This window comes from Chenopodium quinoa, unplaced genomic scaffold (assembly GCF_001683475.1).
Source record: "Chenopodium quinoa cultivar QQ74 unplaced genomic scaffold, ASM168347v1, whole genome shotgun sequence".
Classification (NCBI taxonomy): Eukaryota; Viridiplantae; Streptophyta; class Magnoliopsida; order Caryophyllales; family Amaranthaceae; genus Chenopodium; species Chenopodium quinoa.
In genome coordinates, this window is record NW_018745170.1 from 3,887,070 (window position 1) to 3,904,093 (window position 17,024).

The 17,024-nt window shown below is 33.0% G+C and overlaps 2 protein-coding genes across 2 annotated transcripts; both read right to left on the reverse strand.

Annotated features, from left to right (window-relative positions):
• Positions 1-21: 21 nt before the first annotated feature.
• On the reverse strand, positions 22-4,166 carry LOC110710185. Its single transcript, XM_021888450.1, has 4 exons — positions 3,932-4,166; positions 2,370-2,525; positions 1,413-1,694; positions 22-890 (listed from the first exon to the last, which is right to left on the reverse strand). Exons 2-4 carry the CDS (start codon positions 2,502-2,504, stop codon positions 261-263), a joined length of 1,047 nt encoding a protein of 348 aa, XP_021744142.1. The 5' UTR covers positions 2,505-2,525; positions 3,932-4,166; the 3' UTR covers positions 22-260.
• Positions 4,167-11,210: 7,044 nt separating this feature from the next.
• On the reverse strand, positions 11,211-16,763 carry LOC110710380 (general transcription factor IIF subunit 2-like). The gene is made up of 6 exons (XM_021888671.1): positions 16,432-16,763; positions 14,147-14,252; positions 13,266-13,396; positions 13,110-13,163; positions 12,828-12,974; positions 11,211-12,084 (listed from the first exon to the last, which is right to left on the reverse strand). The coding sequence occupies exons 1-6, from the start codon at positions 16,621-16,623 to the stop codon at positions 11,965-11,967; spliced, it is 750 nt and encodes a 249-aa protein (XP_021744363.1). The 5' UTR covers positions 16,624-16,763; the 3' UTR covers positions 11,211-11,964.
• Positions 16,764-17,024: the final 261 nt, after the last annotated feature.

Sequence of the window (17,024 nt, forward strand, 5' to 3'; positions counted from 1 at the left end):
CAACACATCAGAGCAAAGGTATAGTATAGAAGAGGAAGCACGAATCCATTTTATTTTCAAGTACTCAACTTCATCCAGACAATCAAACTCAATTGTTTCACACATAAAAGAAAAAAGTGACGTACATTAGCGCCATTAGGAGTCTTTGCCAGGAGATCGTACAGGCAAGTAAAAATAATGATACAAGTTAAGGCACAAATACGGCACTATCTCAAGAACACAGATAGGGATACAATTTCTGGATTTGCCAGAGACTAATCTTAGAAGGCGCAAACACCAGCTGATGGCGAAGGCTCACTGGCATGAATAGAAAGAGGGTCCCACTTCACCATATCACCGCAGTGCCCGCTACTGCTGACTGTCACCACCGGCGTCATTTTTGGTCCACCGACAGGAACTTCAGTTATGGCAGATTCTTTTGCAGCTTTGGCCTTCAAACGGTACCGCTCAGCCCTAGACCCAATAACCTGACCCAGTATTGAGGCTCCTATAGTAAATGCCATAGCTGTCTTAGGCATCAGGACACATTTCCTCAACATTCCTAAGAAGGGAACTGCTGCATGAACAGCTGCAAACCAAGCGGGCGAAAACTTCTTGGTGTGTTCTCTCCATATACCCAAGGGGACATTTGCTGCCATACCCAGGAGTCCAATTGCGAGCATTTTTGTGGGCAATGGTTGAGGTCGAAGGTTCTTTGCCAAGGCAGTTCGAGCAAGAGCTGCTCGAGCCGCAACAATGGCTGGTGGGCACTCAAATTTCACACCAGGAGGAGGTTTAAAGACCTTTGCTACCAATGGCACAACACCGCTTACAGCCCTATACGACTTGGCTATAGGACAATTTCCTGACTGCAGCCACTCATTACTCAATGCCTCGTGTTTTCCATTTCCCTATAATAAAAATGTAAGTTCAGCAGAGTGATATTTGAACAAGACTATAATTTCAAAACATCATTTAATGAATAAAACAGTTTGGTATTCGTGATGCGTACTACGAGTGATTCGAAATTCATACATCAAGATCCCTCACTAGGTGCAAACATTTAAAGCTTATCAATTGTAGGATATACTATCAGCAGATACTGTGGTAAGCGCAAATCAAATTGTTGGGTTAAATAACCGTGGACAGGATGTAGGAAAAAACTTTGCCAATGGGGACAGAATGGTCGTTCCCACATGATGTGCAAATAACTACTCCGCACAATGTATGGTATCACAACAAACAATTAGATTATAAGCAACCCACCCCACCCCACCCTCCAAAACACAAAAACAGGACAGATTGACAGAAAATGGACCTAAATCAAGCAAGGTTCCATAGAGAAGAATCAACCCTTCAAATCCCCGATCACAATAACATTCCCTAAACCAAATGAGAGACGTAGAAGTAATATAGCAATGATGGGAAAATACCTTTGATGCTTTGGACTTTTTCTTTTGATTTTTCCACTTCTGAGAGAATGCATCAAAGCTAAAGGGCCATCCAGCTCCAAAACCTGAAAGACTGATGGTGGCAGCCTTTGCAGCTAGAGGATTAAACTTAGGTGGAGACGAATCAGTCTCTAAATTATCAGTTCGCAAATGTGACCTCCCAGAAAGCGGTACAACTCCATTACGGCCATGGAATAGACTGAATGCCATGTCAAAATTGGGACCATCTTCAAAAATTGGACCTTTAGATCCACCTCCACGCACCTAAGCAAAGGCAGAGAGTTAAGCATGTCAGAAAAAACTCAACTGTCACAGAAGCTTATAGAGGAAGAACATGTCTTTTATACTCTATAGTGTGATTTTTAATCCTACACACAAACTAGAACTGGATCCAACAAAGTGTATCCAACATTTATATAATTAAGGGCATGCTTGGATTGGGGGAGATGTATTACTAGGGTAATAAAAGTCAAACTAAGCAAAATGAAAGTGAAAATAGGGAAGGAGGAGATAGTGATGGTGTGATTGTAAGGAAAATTATGTAGTGATGGTGTGGTATGAGGTGAAGAAAGAGGAACTAATACCCTCATTTTGGGGGTAATAGTTACACTAGGGGGAGGGTGGGTAACTATTACCCTCATTATGAGGGTAATAATTCCTCCATCTCTCTCTTTTCCTCATGGCACAATTACTTTATTTCATTTGTAAACACCATGCCTCCTACAGCAACACCTCTAATTACTTATGTTTTTTCAAGTTTGACTTTTATTAACCCCTTAATATATTACCCCCAATCCAAGCAAGGCCTAAAGATTAAAGATATTATGTGGTCAAAGGTGTGCCTTAGCAAGCGTGTCCAGTCAAAATGACACATCCATTAAAAAAATAAAGAGGAAGTAATAAATAACTCTGTAGCTTGTTGACGAACATGTGACTTACAGGAAGAGATAAGGCCAGAGAAGATGAAAAGGAAAAATGTGTTGGTGCATCAATATTCCTCAAAAATGGGCATCGAAGGATATCCTGGTCCGAGGGAAGTGACTCCCCAGCTAATTCTCTGAAGCAAAAGTCCATATCTTCAACGCAATAATTCAACTGGTGAAAGAGGAAACGAAAATTGAGGAATTACAAATCTCACTATACATTAATATGTAACAATAATACAAAAGTTTTAATCAGCAGTTAACTCATTCCTAGGCACATCACTAATCAAGTAATCAGGTAATTTCAGCATTAAAAGAAATAAAAGATATATCCACTAACACACAGCAGTATCATGTAATTAAGTATTGCAAACACAAAGAAAACAAGCTTAGGACTACATATCCTCAATTCAACGTGTAAATTCCAGACCTTTTCTAGCACCAACTCAGAAAAGAAATTAAATAGCTCCATCCATCTCACGATTCTCAACAGCCAAAGGCATACAAGATTAACATTTTAATCAAACAACACAATTGATAACAAACACAAAAGGTAGCATTGACATGCCACAATTCTAAAAATGCAAGTAAACCCAAAGGCAAACACAAAGGTAGCACAAAAGGTTAAAATGCAACTAAAATGAGAATTTGCTTAGTAAACAATACTAAACAAAAGCATCCAAGTAATAAACGAATCCACCATTTGCTAAATGCATTACAAATGGAATTTAACACTTGGGCAATTCTATCAACAGAATCAAAGAGTAAACAATTCAGTAACTCCTTTTAACAGGACGAAAGAGTCAATTGACAAGGAAGCTGAGCGCATAATTCAAAAGACACTATCAATAAGTAGCTGAAAATGAAGCATATGGAACTTTAGGTACCTAAAAGATCAGATGTCTAAGCTCTCTCAGCTATGAGAATATAAATGGCTATCGAAAAACATATAAACTTCATGCAATGTAAATTTGCTATTACAGAATGTAACATGCTCCAAAATAAATTTTTGATATGCTAAGCAACATGCTCCAAAATCAACAAATTTTCCAATATCAAATGGTAAAACTCCAAATTCTAATTCTCCCTTGCATAAAAAGATTGAAAATTTTCCAAATAAAATGATCAATCACTATTGATTAAAAAAAAAAAAGTTTCAAAATAAACTCTCAAATAAAATTCAACATAATCATCATATAACCCATATTACCTTTAAATACCATAATATAATAAATTCCGAAATCAAATCAATTGAGGGTCAGAAAATCCTCAAACACGAAAACAAAAAAATGACACAATTTATATGTCACATCAATCAATAAAAATTCAAACCAAACCCAGAAGACCAGATCACAAAACATGCATGCAAATCAAAATTCTGATTTCTTTTGACTTTTTTTTTTGGGATAATATAACAATCAAATACAAACCCAATACCCAAATAAATAAATAAAAATAAATTGACTACCCAATTACTTATTGCATGTAAAATTGAACAAAAACCCAGAAAAATCAACAGAAATTGAAAGAACAACAAACCCACTGATCTATGACAAAAAGCAGAAATTAGGGGATAACCTGAAATCGAATCAATGGGAATGAAAATAAAAATTCCTTCTAGGGTTAATGAAATTAGGGAAGACAAAAGAATAAGAATAAAGGAGAAGAATCAATGGATGGGATTGGGAAGATAAGAGGAGTAAGTATAAATTCTGGGTTAGGTGGGAATGAAGAAATTGAGGAGAGAGAAAGTAGGAAGAAGAAGAGAAGTGCCGTGCTTCCCACACGCCAACTACGATTTTGATAAAATGACAACTTAAAGTCAATTTTATTGCTGAGTCTTCTGTTATTAACTAAAAAAAACGTGTGCTTGTTTAGTTGTATTTTCTATATCCTCTATTTCTCTGTAATAATCTGTATGCATGCAATATGTGCGTTAATTTTATTTATTACTTCGTATATCGTTAAAGGTTTATGGATAATCTTGTGGCAGATTGATCATATTATTGTAGACATTCGACTTCTTAACAATTTTGTCAATAAAAGTATTCGATACATGTCTAATTGTCGTGGATTGCTAAACATCGCCCGCAAATCTCCACATAAAACCCACAAACTTATATTGAAGTTACAATATTGCCCTTGACCTTAAAAAAAAAAACACAACCTCAATAAAAATCAAAGTACGGGGATGTCGAGGCTCGTGGCGGCAAGGTGGTTGGCTCGTGGCGGCAAGGTAGTGGTGGCTCGTGGCGGCAAGGTGGTGGTGGCGCCAGGTCCGGCAGCCACGTCCACCGGCGTGGCGTTTGGGCAGGACGCCCAGCCACGGTGAGTGGCGTTTGGGACAGGCGCCAGTCACTGTGGCTGGGCGTCCTGCCCAGACGCCAGGCCGGTGGACGTGGCTGCCGGACCTGGCGCCACCACCAGCCACGGGCCGTCCTGGCCAGGCGCCCCAGCTGCCTTAAATTTTTTTTTTTTTAATTTTTTTTTTTTTTGGAAAATCAGAAAAAATTTCTAAGTTTTTTTTAATGTGTTTGATTTTTTTTTAATATTTATTAATTTTATGTGTTATTTTTTATAAGTCTAGTATATATATTTTTTATAAAATCAAATAAAAAACATAAATTTCCACATCCTAAATCAAAACATAAATTTAATAAACATAATTTTAAAAAAAAAAAAGGCAAAAAAAAAAAAATTAAAAAGTAAGGGCGGCGTCCAAACCAGACGCCAGTGCACTGGTGGTGGCGCCTGGCCTGGACGCCAGTGCACTGGTTGAGGCGCCTAGGCTAGACGCCAGTGCACTGGTTGTGGCGTCTGGCCTGGACGCCAGTGCACTGGTTGTGGCGCCTTGCCTGGACGTCCTTGCCATGGTTCCGGCGTCCAAACTAGGCGCCACCTCGTTTTCTGTCAAAGACGACGTATCTCCGGCGACCCTCGCCTCTCCGGCCTCCCTGGGCAACCCAGTACGACTCCACATTTGTTAGATCGAGATTTGTTCACTTTGGGTACGATTTTAGAAATGGGCAAAATTGTCAAACCATGTCTAATTTGTGGGCTTTATGTGGAGATTTGCGGGCGATGTTTAACGAATCCCTAGTTGTCTACCCATAATTGCTTTATTTTTATGCAATCTTTATAGAGATTGTGTCTTACTTGCATAATAGCACCCCCTTACTTACTGGACGCTACAAGAAGTTAAGAACTCGTGATTCAGTCTCACTTGTGAAAGCTTTGACTTGATTGGCCTTCACAAGCACCAGTCACTCGCACTATATCGCCAATAGAAGTAAGCGCCCCCTTGAGATATTGACACCCACTTGTGTTGCTTTGTGCTTACAAGCCCCGATTCCGCACAAGGCTAGCATCTTTGTCACCAAAAGGCAAGAGCGTGTCGCACAATTCGTTGTCAAAACACTTGGACTGTAACTATGAGGCAAATCAGGTCACTTAACACCTTAAATAGCTAATGCGAGTCATTTAATAATTAGTAATAGTATGGACATTATACCTTGTACATATTGTAGTTTATTTCTTATTCTTACATTTGATATATTTGCCTTGCGAAAAGGGTCTCCTATTATTTTCAAATTAACATAATAATAATAATAATAATAATAATAATAATAATAATAATAAGTCTCATATAATTTAACGACATATTAATTATCTAATTACATAATATTCGATATATGTATGGGTTGATTATTAAATAAAGAGGCAAGCTAAGGGAGAGTAGGAGATGATGATTTATTGCTTTCATGATGGTATATATGTTGCTGACATATTATACAGATAGCAAGAAATAATGAATGTTGTGAATAAATAAGATAAATAAGAGGAATGTGTCCCTATAACTACTATCAATTACAAGGCGAAATCAGAAATGACACTTGTCATTTTCTGGTTAAAAATTTTCCCGCCTTTATTTTCTTTTCTTTTTATTTTATTTTTTTGCCACATTTTAATGATATCCATATATATTATAACCTACAATAATACTTATTTTCATTTTTACAACATATTTAATCCAATTATACTCATAAACTAATATACCAATCAAATCAAATCAAATCAAATATATACCCATAAACTAACATAAGAAAATATATACCCATAAACTAATATAAGAAAATATATACATAGTAAATATATATATCAACCATATCGTTCACAAAACAAAAATAATGTGAAAAAGCAATATAAAATCTAAAATATTCTAATATATTTTTTATACTCCACAATACTATCTAAATATAGTTTTATTTGTATTTTATTTTTATATATATCCATTTAACTTTAAATATTAATTTTATATGCATGATTAACAATGGATAAAAAAATTTAATTTTTCATATTTACATAAGATATTTACACTATATAAAAACCATATTTAAATCTTTATTATACTGTTTAACCATAATTTTCATTCATTTATGGCTGGAAATTTAGTATTCATCAAGGACATAAGTCCTACTACTATAAATGTAACCTTGCGAGTTACAATCATCCGTTTATGGGTACAATGATTCTCCAATCCTGCTGATATCTATTCTATTGAGATGGTATTGTTGTTTTAATTAAAAAAAAAAATTAACATACAGTGACCAATTGTATTTTTGTCAATCTTTTCTTTTCTTTTTTTTTTTTTTTTTTATATATAATATATCAAATTTTTCTGTTGGAAAAAGTAGTGGGGAATACAAGCCTACTAATCATTCATACAAGATAAATTTTCAACGTTCTACCAGCGTAATTGCCTTTGCTGGAGCGAACACAAATGCTTATGGTTTCGAATTGGTGAGCTTTGATGCAATTCTTTCAAATAATCTGGATAGCAACTGTTTAGTAGGTATGATATAATTTCCTTAAAAAGAATTTTAATGTATAATGTGATCATTGGGTTTTTTTTTTTTTTTTTTTTTTTTTTTGGAAGATGTTCTAACAAATTTTCAAAAATATGTTCTTTGTATAATAGATGTCATTGGCTATATTTATGGAATTTTAAGTAGTGATGATTATTCAAAGAATGACAAAAGAACGAAGGTGATCACTGCACTATTCAATTAGAAGACCTGCAGTAAGTACATTTAACCATTAAGATATTAAATAATTAATAAAGAATGGAAATATTGAATTAATGATATTTCTGTTTTTTTTTTTTTTTTTTTTTTTTTTTTTTTTTTTTTTGACAAGAATGATATTTCTGTTTATTGAATTCAGAAATAATGTTTTAAGATGCACTTTATGGAATCGATATGCTGATCAATTACAAAATTATTTATCTAAGCATCCAGACCGTCAAGTTATTATCTTATTACGGTTTGTAAAAATTAAGACTTGACAAGGTATACAAAATATTAACGTTGCGGGTTTTTGTTTTGACACCAATATTAGTACTATCTATTATATTCATGTTTATTAATTTTTATTTACTAACAGGTATTACCATGCTATCAACTTCCCTATTTGCGACAACACTCTATATAAATTCTAATATTGATGAGCTAGGTATATGATTTTTTTTTTTTTAATATGCATATTATTATTCTTGAAAGAGTATATATTATATCGAAAAGTATTATTATAAGTTATACAACAAAATAAATATTGATTAGTTATACAACAAAATATATATTGATTGATACATTAATTTTGCATATTTGATAAGGGTGGAAGGACTTCTTCAAAATTGGTGACCGACATAAGTAGTTATATCTCACAAAAAAAATGAGAGTGACTTTTTAAACAAATCTGAAAGAAAAACAGTTGATGAGATACGTTATACACAAGAGGCAAGTGCTCAATGCTACTATTTTCTTTTACAGTTATGATGCGGAAACATATTGTTTAAAATTATAGTATGACAAAATTTTATTATTATAAATATTATTTTATACAATATTTATTTATTTATTTAAACTTTATGTGACAATCTCTTTCACATGTGGGTGTATATCTTCCAAGGCCAGTTTTTACTTTTTTTTGACAAAAGCGCCAGTTTTTACTCATGGTCAACTATATGTTGCAATATCAAGGGTTACAAAAAAAACATGGCTGAAAATTTTAATATGTGATAAGGAAGGTAAGACATATAATACTACTCAAATATAAAGAAGTGTTTCAAAATGTGACATGAGGTAATTTTTTTTTATTTTTTATTTTATTAATATACTTTGGTAAATTTGAAAGTTCTTTTCGTTCACTTAAATTTGGAATTTAAAACACGTGATACATAATGGAAGAATTGTACAAGCAGCAAAAGGAACAATGCTATGGGTGCCAATACTTCTACCGGTATTACTTTCATTTCATTAATTATAAATATGATTTTTATACTTCCAATAAGATCACATGTATACCCTCAAAAAAAAAAAATCAATAGAATGATAGAGAAAGTGATAGTAGAATAAATGAATGATGAATAATGTAGGGTCATTGGCTTAATTATCATCTCGAATATATATGTTAATTACTTTTTTTTTTTTTATTGGAGGGAATTACCACTCATTTCCTTATCTATATTGATTAGATGCTATTGTTTAATTTTTTCTATGTTAAGTGCTATTATACCCTCTTTACGGACCTGCCCCTATTTCTCCTCAATAATAATAAAAAAAATATTTTAAGATAATGCATTATACGGCAAGTAACAATTAAAATTCTTAAGCAATGGTAAAAGATTTAAGAAATGGTCAGATTTAGGTCCATGCAAATTATTATTCATTTATAAAACGTTATTGTCTAAATTATTTTGTCCTTATAAATAAAATATATGTATTAATGTATATATTTATAAGAATGGTTAAACATTTACTAATGTAACTTCTAATTTTCCGTAAAAAAAATTAACAATATCCATTACAAAGAGGTCTTATATAATAATAATAATAATAATAATAATAATTCAATTGTATCTGTTCATGGCAGGAGTCTTACACTAGTATAACATTATAAGGAATTAAGGATCCTGGTAAAAATCAATCAACTTGTGAAAATATTTACGTAGTACAACTTTTGATCTTATTTTCTCCAACTTGGACCTGTTATATGTTGTGTTTGTTATCTACTCCCTCCGTCCCTTATTTTTTGCCCCATTGCAGATATATGGGTCATATTTATAAAACTTTGACTATGAATTCTCGTTAATCTATAAGTGATAATATATTAATGTGGGATCTTATTAGAATCGTTTCATTGTATATTTTATTAATATCAAATATTTATAATTTTCATGCATATGGAAATTGAGATAAATACGTTTAAACACGCGTCTTAGAGACCGTAAAAAGTCAAATGGAGCAAAAAATAAGGGATAGAGGGAGTAACACGTAGTAAATTTTAAGCTACTATTTTTCTTGCTTCTAAGAAATTTTTTTAAATTTTTTTTATTGAGCAAGTATCCAAGTTGATACTCCATTACATGCGCAAAAATTGATTGTTGCTTGATAAAACTCCGTACTATATATATGAAGTATGTGATTCTTTATGATTTGATATGACAATATTGTTGATTGAGTATATAATTAATTTAGTTTACTTTATTTGAATCATGCATGACTTTGGCCTGATTCGGGGGCATGACTTTTGCTTGATGTTCTTGAAATCAACCTTGATATGCTTGTCAAAAAAAAAAAAAAGAAAAAAAAAAGAAAAAACCAAACCTTGATATGACAATATTGAATATTTTTTTTGAAGTATTTTTCCTTTATTTGGAATAGTGCACTCCAATATTCCTTTTGACATTTCATCGAGAACTTACAACAAGTTACAATATGTTTAATTAATCTTGTAAATATTGTTTAATTACATTTGAAACTATGTTAGTAATATTGCAATCACTTTTGAGTCAATTCATACACTTTTCTTTAATCACATAGTGTAATTTATACGTAAAAAAAAATATGATCACATGAGTCTTGTTAAATTTGCCTCGATGCATATTTGATGATATCGAGTTTCTATTTTTGTATAATTTATAATTAAACATATTTAATGTTTAAATTGTGCTTTGAGAAGTTTAATCCCCTCATGTTATAATATTAAAAGATTAGATAAAGTATATGCTTGTAAAAGTATTGGATGAGACGTTTTGTATAGTGAATATGTGTTTAATGTAACATACAATCTAAAACATCTCTGAAAGCCAAAATTAGAGACTTATTGTCCAAAATTATAGACTCATTTGCCAACATGTAACTTAAAATATGAGACTTTTGCATGTCACTAGTCACCACACACCATCTTATTTTGCTAAGGATTACGTTTTAATTATACTTTTTGTAATACGTAGTAACATTTTTACTAGATGTAATGAGAGGAAAAGGAAAGGAATAAATGGAAAAAAAAAAAAAAAAAAAAAAGTGAGCTGAAAATAAAGTTTGGTAAAAGTTCTATCTAGAAATGACCAAAATTTCGTTTAATTAAGAAATGAACAAACTTTGTTAAACAAAATTAGTAATTTCAAATGTGCATTAATGAAGTTGAATAATATTAAAACACCAAGGTTATAAAAATGGCTAATGTTCTCAGCAGCATGCAGAATATATATACTAGTATTTATTTTGACAGAAGGATGGAGCAGAGCATATAGATGATTGCTAAACTTTGACGAATATCTGTAACGATAAAAGTAGAATGAATTAAATAAATAGTCAAATAAAACTCCTACCACTTACCAAACACAACTTGTCATCACATGCTATGGCATCTTTCATTTCCCATTGTTTAATAGACTTTGTCAAATTATACTTATTATATTGATATATTTCATAATTGGTTAGTTGGTTACTAATATTATTCAATTTATATAAATTATATTCTACATGTCAATAAAACGCCAAGGTTATGAATTTGATTGTAAATTTGTGAAGGTTATGGTACTTTTTCTAAATATGTGGTTTACCTATTCTTATTATTGTAGATGTCGTATGACTATTATTTAATGATATTATTACTTTCCGTTCAAAAAATAAAACACCAAGGTTGCCAATACCTCTATCTTATTCCCGGGTATACCTATAGTTAGATGTATTTAAGGGTATTTTTGCTCATTTTATCAGTTTTGGAGAATTTAAATAAGCAAAACTAATAAATCAAGCAAAAAAAGATACATTAAAAAAAAAAAAAACCTAATTTTAGATTAAATTGCTTCCAATTTGAAATACATAAATCTTATAGACTTATATTCTTGCACCAGAATTTCTGAACTATCATGTCAAATTAACATACTAAATTTAATCAAATTGAACCCAAAAGCATTTGCAGTCCTGCAACAGTATAGTTAAGAAGCAAAAATGAAACTTGCTGACAAATATACAAAAAATATCTGAATACCATAGTATCAGAAGATTTTAGCTTAGAAATGAATATGGCCTCAATCAGACCTGTTCACATACTTTCCAAAGGTTACATACTAATGTCTTAATCTTCTTTACTATCCTGAGAGTGCGGAAAATATGTGCAAATAAAAACATTGGAAGATTTAGTGCGCAAAAACAATGCAGATATCAGCTTCGATCAGGAACAAATCTTTCTTCAGTTTGAGTCATATATGTGCAAAAAACTAAGATGAAACTTGGCTTTAGTGATGAATGAAGATATCAAACATCCTATAAACCACTCGGATCTTCAGCAGATCTCTTGTATTCTGGTTTCAATTCATAGCTCCCTTGATTAGATCCCTTGTTGTTGTACACACAAAGGTCTTTCAGTAAATCTTTCATGAATTGCTGCACAGAAACAAGAGTAAACACATGAGCTGATATGTCCTTGTCAGAAAAGATTCTTGTATGTCACGGTGTCACCTAACTATCGAGAGGCATAAAAATCCAAGTAATTTGACCATAAACATCTGGTTGATTCTCACAAATTCTGTCTTCCGGGTCAAAAAATTTATTACGTAGTATTTTTTTAAGATAGGAATACTTAGGAGAAATTTAACACGGTAGAACCCTGAAGTGCAAATCAAACATACAACTGAAACAGTTGCAGTTCTAATATCTGAAGATCCGCCATAAGATGTACTCAGCTTAATTTTCTTTTAAATAAGACATATAGGCCTATGTTAGATGCCCTTATAACAGCTCCAAGGAGTTCCAAACCCCATGTATTTCAACGTATACAACCCTTTTGATAAGCACAGACCTTGACCTTGTAAACTTGTATGAATAAAAAACTTGATGGCCTGGGGTCACAGCACTTTTCCCATCCAGAGTAACACATTTCAAGGGAGAAATTGGCCAAATTTCATGAAAAGTATAATACGTTGAGTCCCAAAATTAATTAAATAGGGAAAAGACATTAAAATAACGGGACAAAATCTATAAAAAGCATTAGACTAAAAATCAATGTTTTATCAATGTAGAGAACCTAACATAACACAAAATAAATAACTTTAATATAAAACCATTTCTGACAGTAAGAAGGAAAGAAAGTGTACGTCCACATCTAGGTATTTAAGCAAGAAACAAACCTCAGGTTGATCCGTCTTCTGGACCAGCTCTTTAAGTGTCCAGTTGGATTGCTGTTCAAATAGTTTGAACATTATGTCTTCCATCTCTCCTCGATCCCTCCTAATTCTCTTAGTTTCAGATCCTTTAACAACCACTTTCTTCTTCTCCTGTAACAGAAACAATCTTTTAAGATGAAATGACAAGCTAAAAAAGCAAAAGAGAAAAGGCAAAGGGAATAGCATAGGATTACACGCACAAAAGAAATATTGACAAGGTAAAGTACAAGAAAAAACTTGTTCAACCTGAGTATGAGTGATCCCTGGCATAGGTATTATAGGCCTGTCATTGCCAATCACCTGGTTTGTAAACAGCACATCAGCCGATGGAAGAATTGATTCATAAGGAGCATAGGAAAAAAAAAAAATCAGATCAATCAATAAAGAGGATGTTACAAAGACCTGAATCTGTCTAGTCTTCGTCATGGATCTGTCTGTTCGTTCACGACATAGTTTACCATAGCTCTCAATTGCATCATAGTGAGGCTTCATGTCAAATTTGTTATAAATTTTCCCTTCAACACTTATATTTCCTGTAAGTAGTGGAGAGCAGTCATAATAGGTACATTATAATGGCTGTTCTGACCATCCTAAATACAAAGTCTAGATCACAAGACATTGGACATGAATACAAAAACAACAGAGTAAATTAATTCAAATTTTTTTTTGTAATGATTTCAAGCTAAAATTTCTGCCATGACATTAAACAAATCAGGCTATAAACTACGAATATCTGTGGGAAGGAACCATGGCATGTTTTAATTTCATTTCAAAGGAGATTATTAAGTCTAAATTTCTAGCTTAGATATCTTCAGATAATTTTTAGATGGTCAACCGGCCATTTAGCAGGATTACAAAATAGAAAATTGTATTATATCATAAATCTTAAAGTATTCCATGAAATCGATTAGATTCTATTTCTCTAACCGCAGAGTATTTTCATTAAAAAAACCTTAAATAAAAGAACATTCTCCCACATAAATTAACAGAGGCATACATACTCCATACTACATAGACACAAGTTTCTGACGATTGGCTACAATTAGCAAATATATTCTGAATTTTCCCAATTACTTTCCTCATAACAGAGAATTTATGCTGTTCAGATTTCAGAACATGACAAATTTGTAACCAAACAAACAAAAGACATTGTGCAGAGAGTAGACTGCACATAATTTAATGCCAAAATATGTATTTTTCAAATCAGGAAAAAGTTGGCTTATAGTAGCACCAATATGCTCTAGAAATTAGGTCAAAATAAACAGATTAGCCTATGTACTCACCTTCGTTCTCTGAAAAGACAGACATTGGAACAATTTCCTTAGACATGTCCATAGAGAAACGCTTAGGCACATTTCCCAAATCAGAGCCAGACAATTCCATGGTGAACTGATCATAATGTAAACATGTATCAAATTTTAGAATAATGACAGCAAAGGAGACAAACAAATATGAAATCCCGTGAATTCTCCTGACCTGCTTAAGTGAATATACAAATGAATATTATTCAATTAACGTTCTCATTTTGTCATTCACTCTTTAAATCTTCCTCCGTCTCTAAACAATAGACCACATTCCTACTTAATTAAGTTTAAGTTTTAGTTTCCATCAATACCATACTCAAATCAAGAACCCTGAAAAGTTGATAGTGAAAGAAAGTTGAAAAATTTATATTCGATTTGTCAAACCCTCAATCGTATGTGACATATGAGTTGGGATGGAGACTGGAGACATATAAAGTGAGTAGGAATACTTCGAATTCAATTGTACAACAGGATATACAGACAACCAAACAAAGGAGCCATAACCATGCATCCATGGAAGAAACAAGAATCCAAAGTAACTCAATGTGCAACGGAGGACAAAATCTAAAAAGACCTGTTCCGAGTGTCAGTAAAATTCTTAAATATATCTTTGGACTAATAACATAGTCTAACAATACCAGGTGCTGGTATCAACTAGAATAATGAAAACTGAACTCCTTAGCCCAAATACTTGACATAAAAATAAAAAAGAAATAAAGAAAAAAGAAACAAAGAAACAAAGAAAGAAAAAAAAAAAAAAAAGAACAGGTATCATCAACTAGACTAATGATAAATTTTGATTCCTAAAACAGGTCCCACAGTGTCTACACTTTTTAAAATAAAGAAAAAAGTGTAGAAACTCATCCATAAGCTGATTAAAACATAATGTCAACAATTTCATAGAGGTCTACTGTTTTACATAAAGATTAGACTAATGATAAATTGTAGATTCCTTAAGAGAATGAAGACTACTCCTTTGCCATTATTAAAACATTATAAATGTATGAAATCAACAATCATCAATAAATAATGTAATGTAATTTAATGTCATCAATACTTTCTAAAAGTTATTTATCCAATCAGCTCAAGCAAAGAAGCATATTATATGATACATTACACAGTAGACGCCCATAAAATCACTCTGCAAGAAACTGCACAAAAAAAGGGGAGAAAATAATCAAAAGTATAAACACGGTACGCTTGGGGTTCCATGGCACAAATGATCTGGAACAAAATACATGTTCCTACGTTCATCCCGGAAACTAAGTATCCTAATGTTTTCCGTCTCATTCCATTTGTTTGCAAGTCCACAAACCGGAAGACTTAACAGTTAATGGTATTATCAGCACACATTTAGGTGCTGTAATATCATCAAATCCTCCAACGACACCAACCCATATCAAACCATGTGAGTGACTAACTTGGATGATTTTTTGGGACCATATACAATCCCAATTATTCCCAAATCACAAACTCCAAGCACATACTTTTATAATATAAGGTCCCAACAAAAGAAAAGACACAAGGACGACGAAAATGCCCTCCATCAAACAAAGCAATATAATCCATCTCCTCTCCACAATAAAGGACACAAAATGCAGAGTACACAATCAACCAAGCAACATCAAATGTCGTACAGGTTTGGAGACGTCCAAATGTACGCACCTACTCGTTCTTGACAATGATCATTCCCTCTATATTCTCCTAAGTCCTAAGTACAATAAATGTAATTTATGTAAAACATATATCCAATTGTACAAGAATTACAACAAGGGTTACGAATATATTATCCTTCTGATACATAACATACACCGTCTTACACTACCAATGCAACATTATATCATAATAGTTCATTTCTTAACACTAACTACAATACTAATGCAACTTCATCTAATTACAATCTCAATTCAAAATAAATTTCAAAAATTGCTAGAATTAAATGTACATAACCATCATCATTTTCCTGACAACAAATCTTTCTTCCTCAAACCCCAGAAAAAGGCCACCCTTGAAAATTCATCAAAATTATTAAACCAACATTATAATTGAAATAATTCATAAAACAAAAAAGAACCCAGAAAAATATAAAGAAAACTAAACCCACCCATTACCCTTCGCCAAGAAATTAGTACACATTAAAACCCTAGAATCAAATTTCAAATTAAATCAAACAATTCCCAAAATGCAAGAAATTACAAAATTAAAAAAAAAACAGAAGGAACCCTAAGAAATGGCGGCAATGCAGGAGCAGAGAGAGACGAAACCTGACGAATAGAGGGATCTTCAGGGTCTGAGCAAAGAGGATCAATGGAAACGATAACTTTAGCAACAGGTAAATCGTTGGGAACAGAGGAAGATTGAAGAGCGCGCGAAACAACAGAAGGGCATTTCATCAACCACACTGCTTTATCTGCCTTGCTTGTGTCTACGTACCCAGCACTACCACCTTCCTCCATTGTTGCAGATTTCTGAAGAAATTTGAGGAAAGAGAAAATGAGAGAGAGTGGCAATGGCGGATTGGTGGGTGTTGTTAGGGAGTGTGATGTAAAAAAGGGTGAGATTGTTGGTTTGCCAAAATTGCCCTTGACCTTAAAAAAAAACACTCACACTCTCATCACTCACACTCTCATTGCTCATCTTCTTTCAACCTCTCTAAAAAAACAAAAAAATTCAAAATAACGGCAATGTCGAGGCGGCAAGGCAAGGAAGTGGCGGCGGCGGCGGCGGAGGGAAGGATGTCCCAAGGAGGAAAGGTATATTTTGTTTAAAAAAAAAAGGGGAAAACCGCCGTGAACGCGGTGGGGCGCCCTGGCTGGACGCCCAGCCAGCGGTGGTGGCGCCAGATGCAGACGCCGCC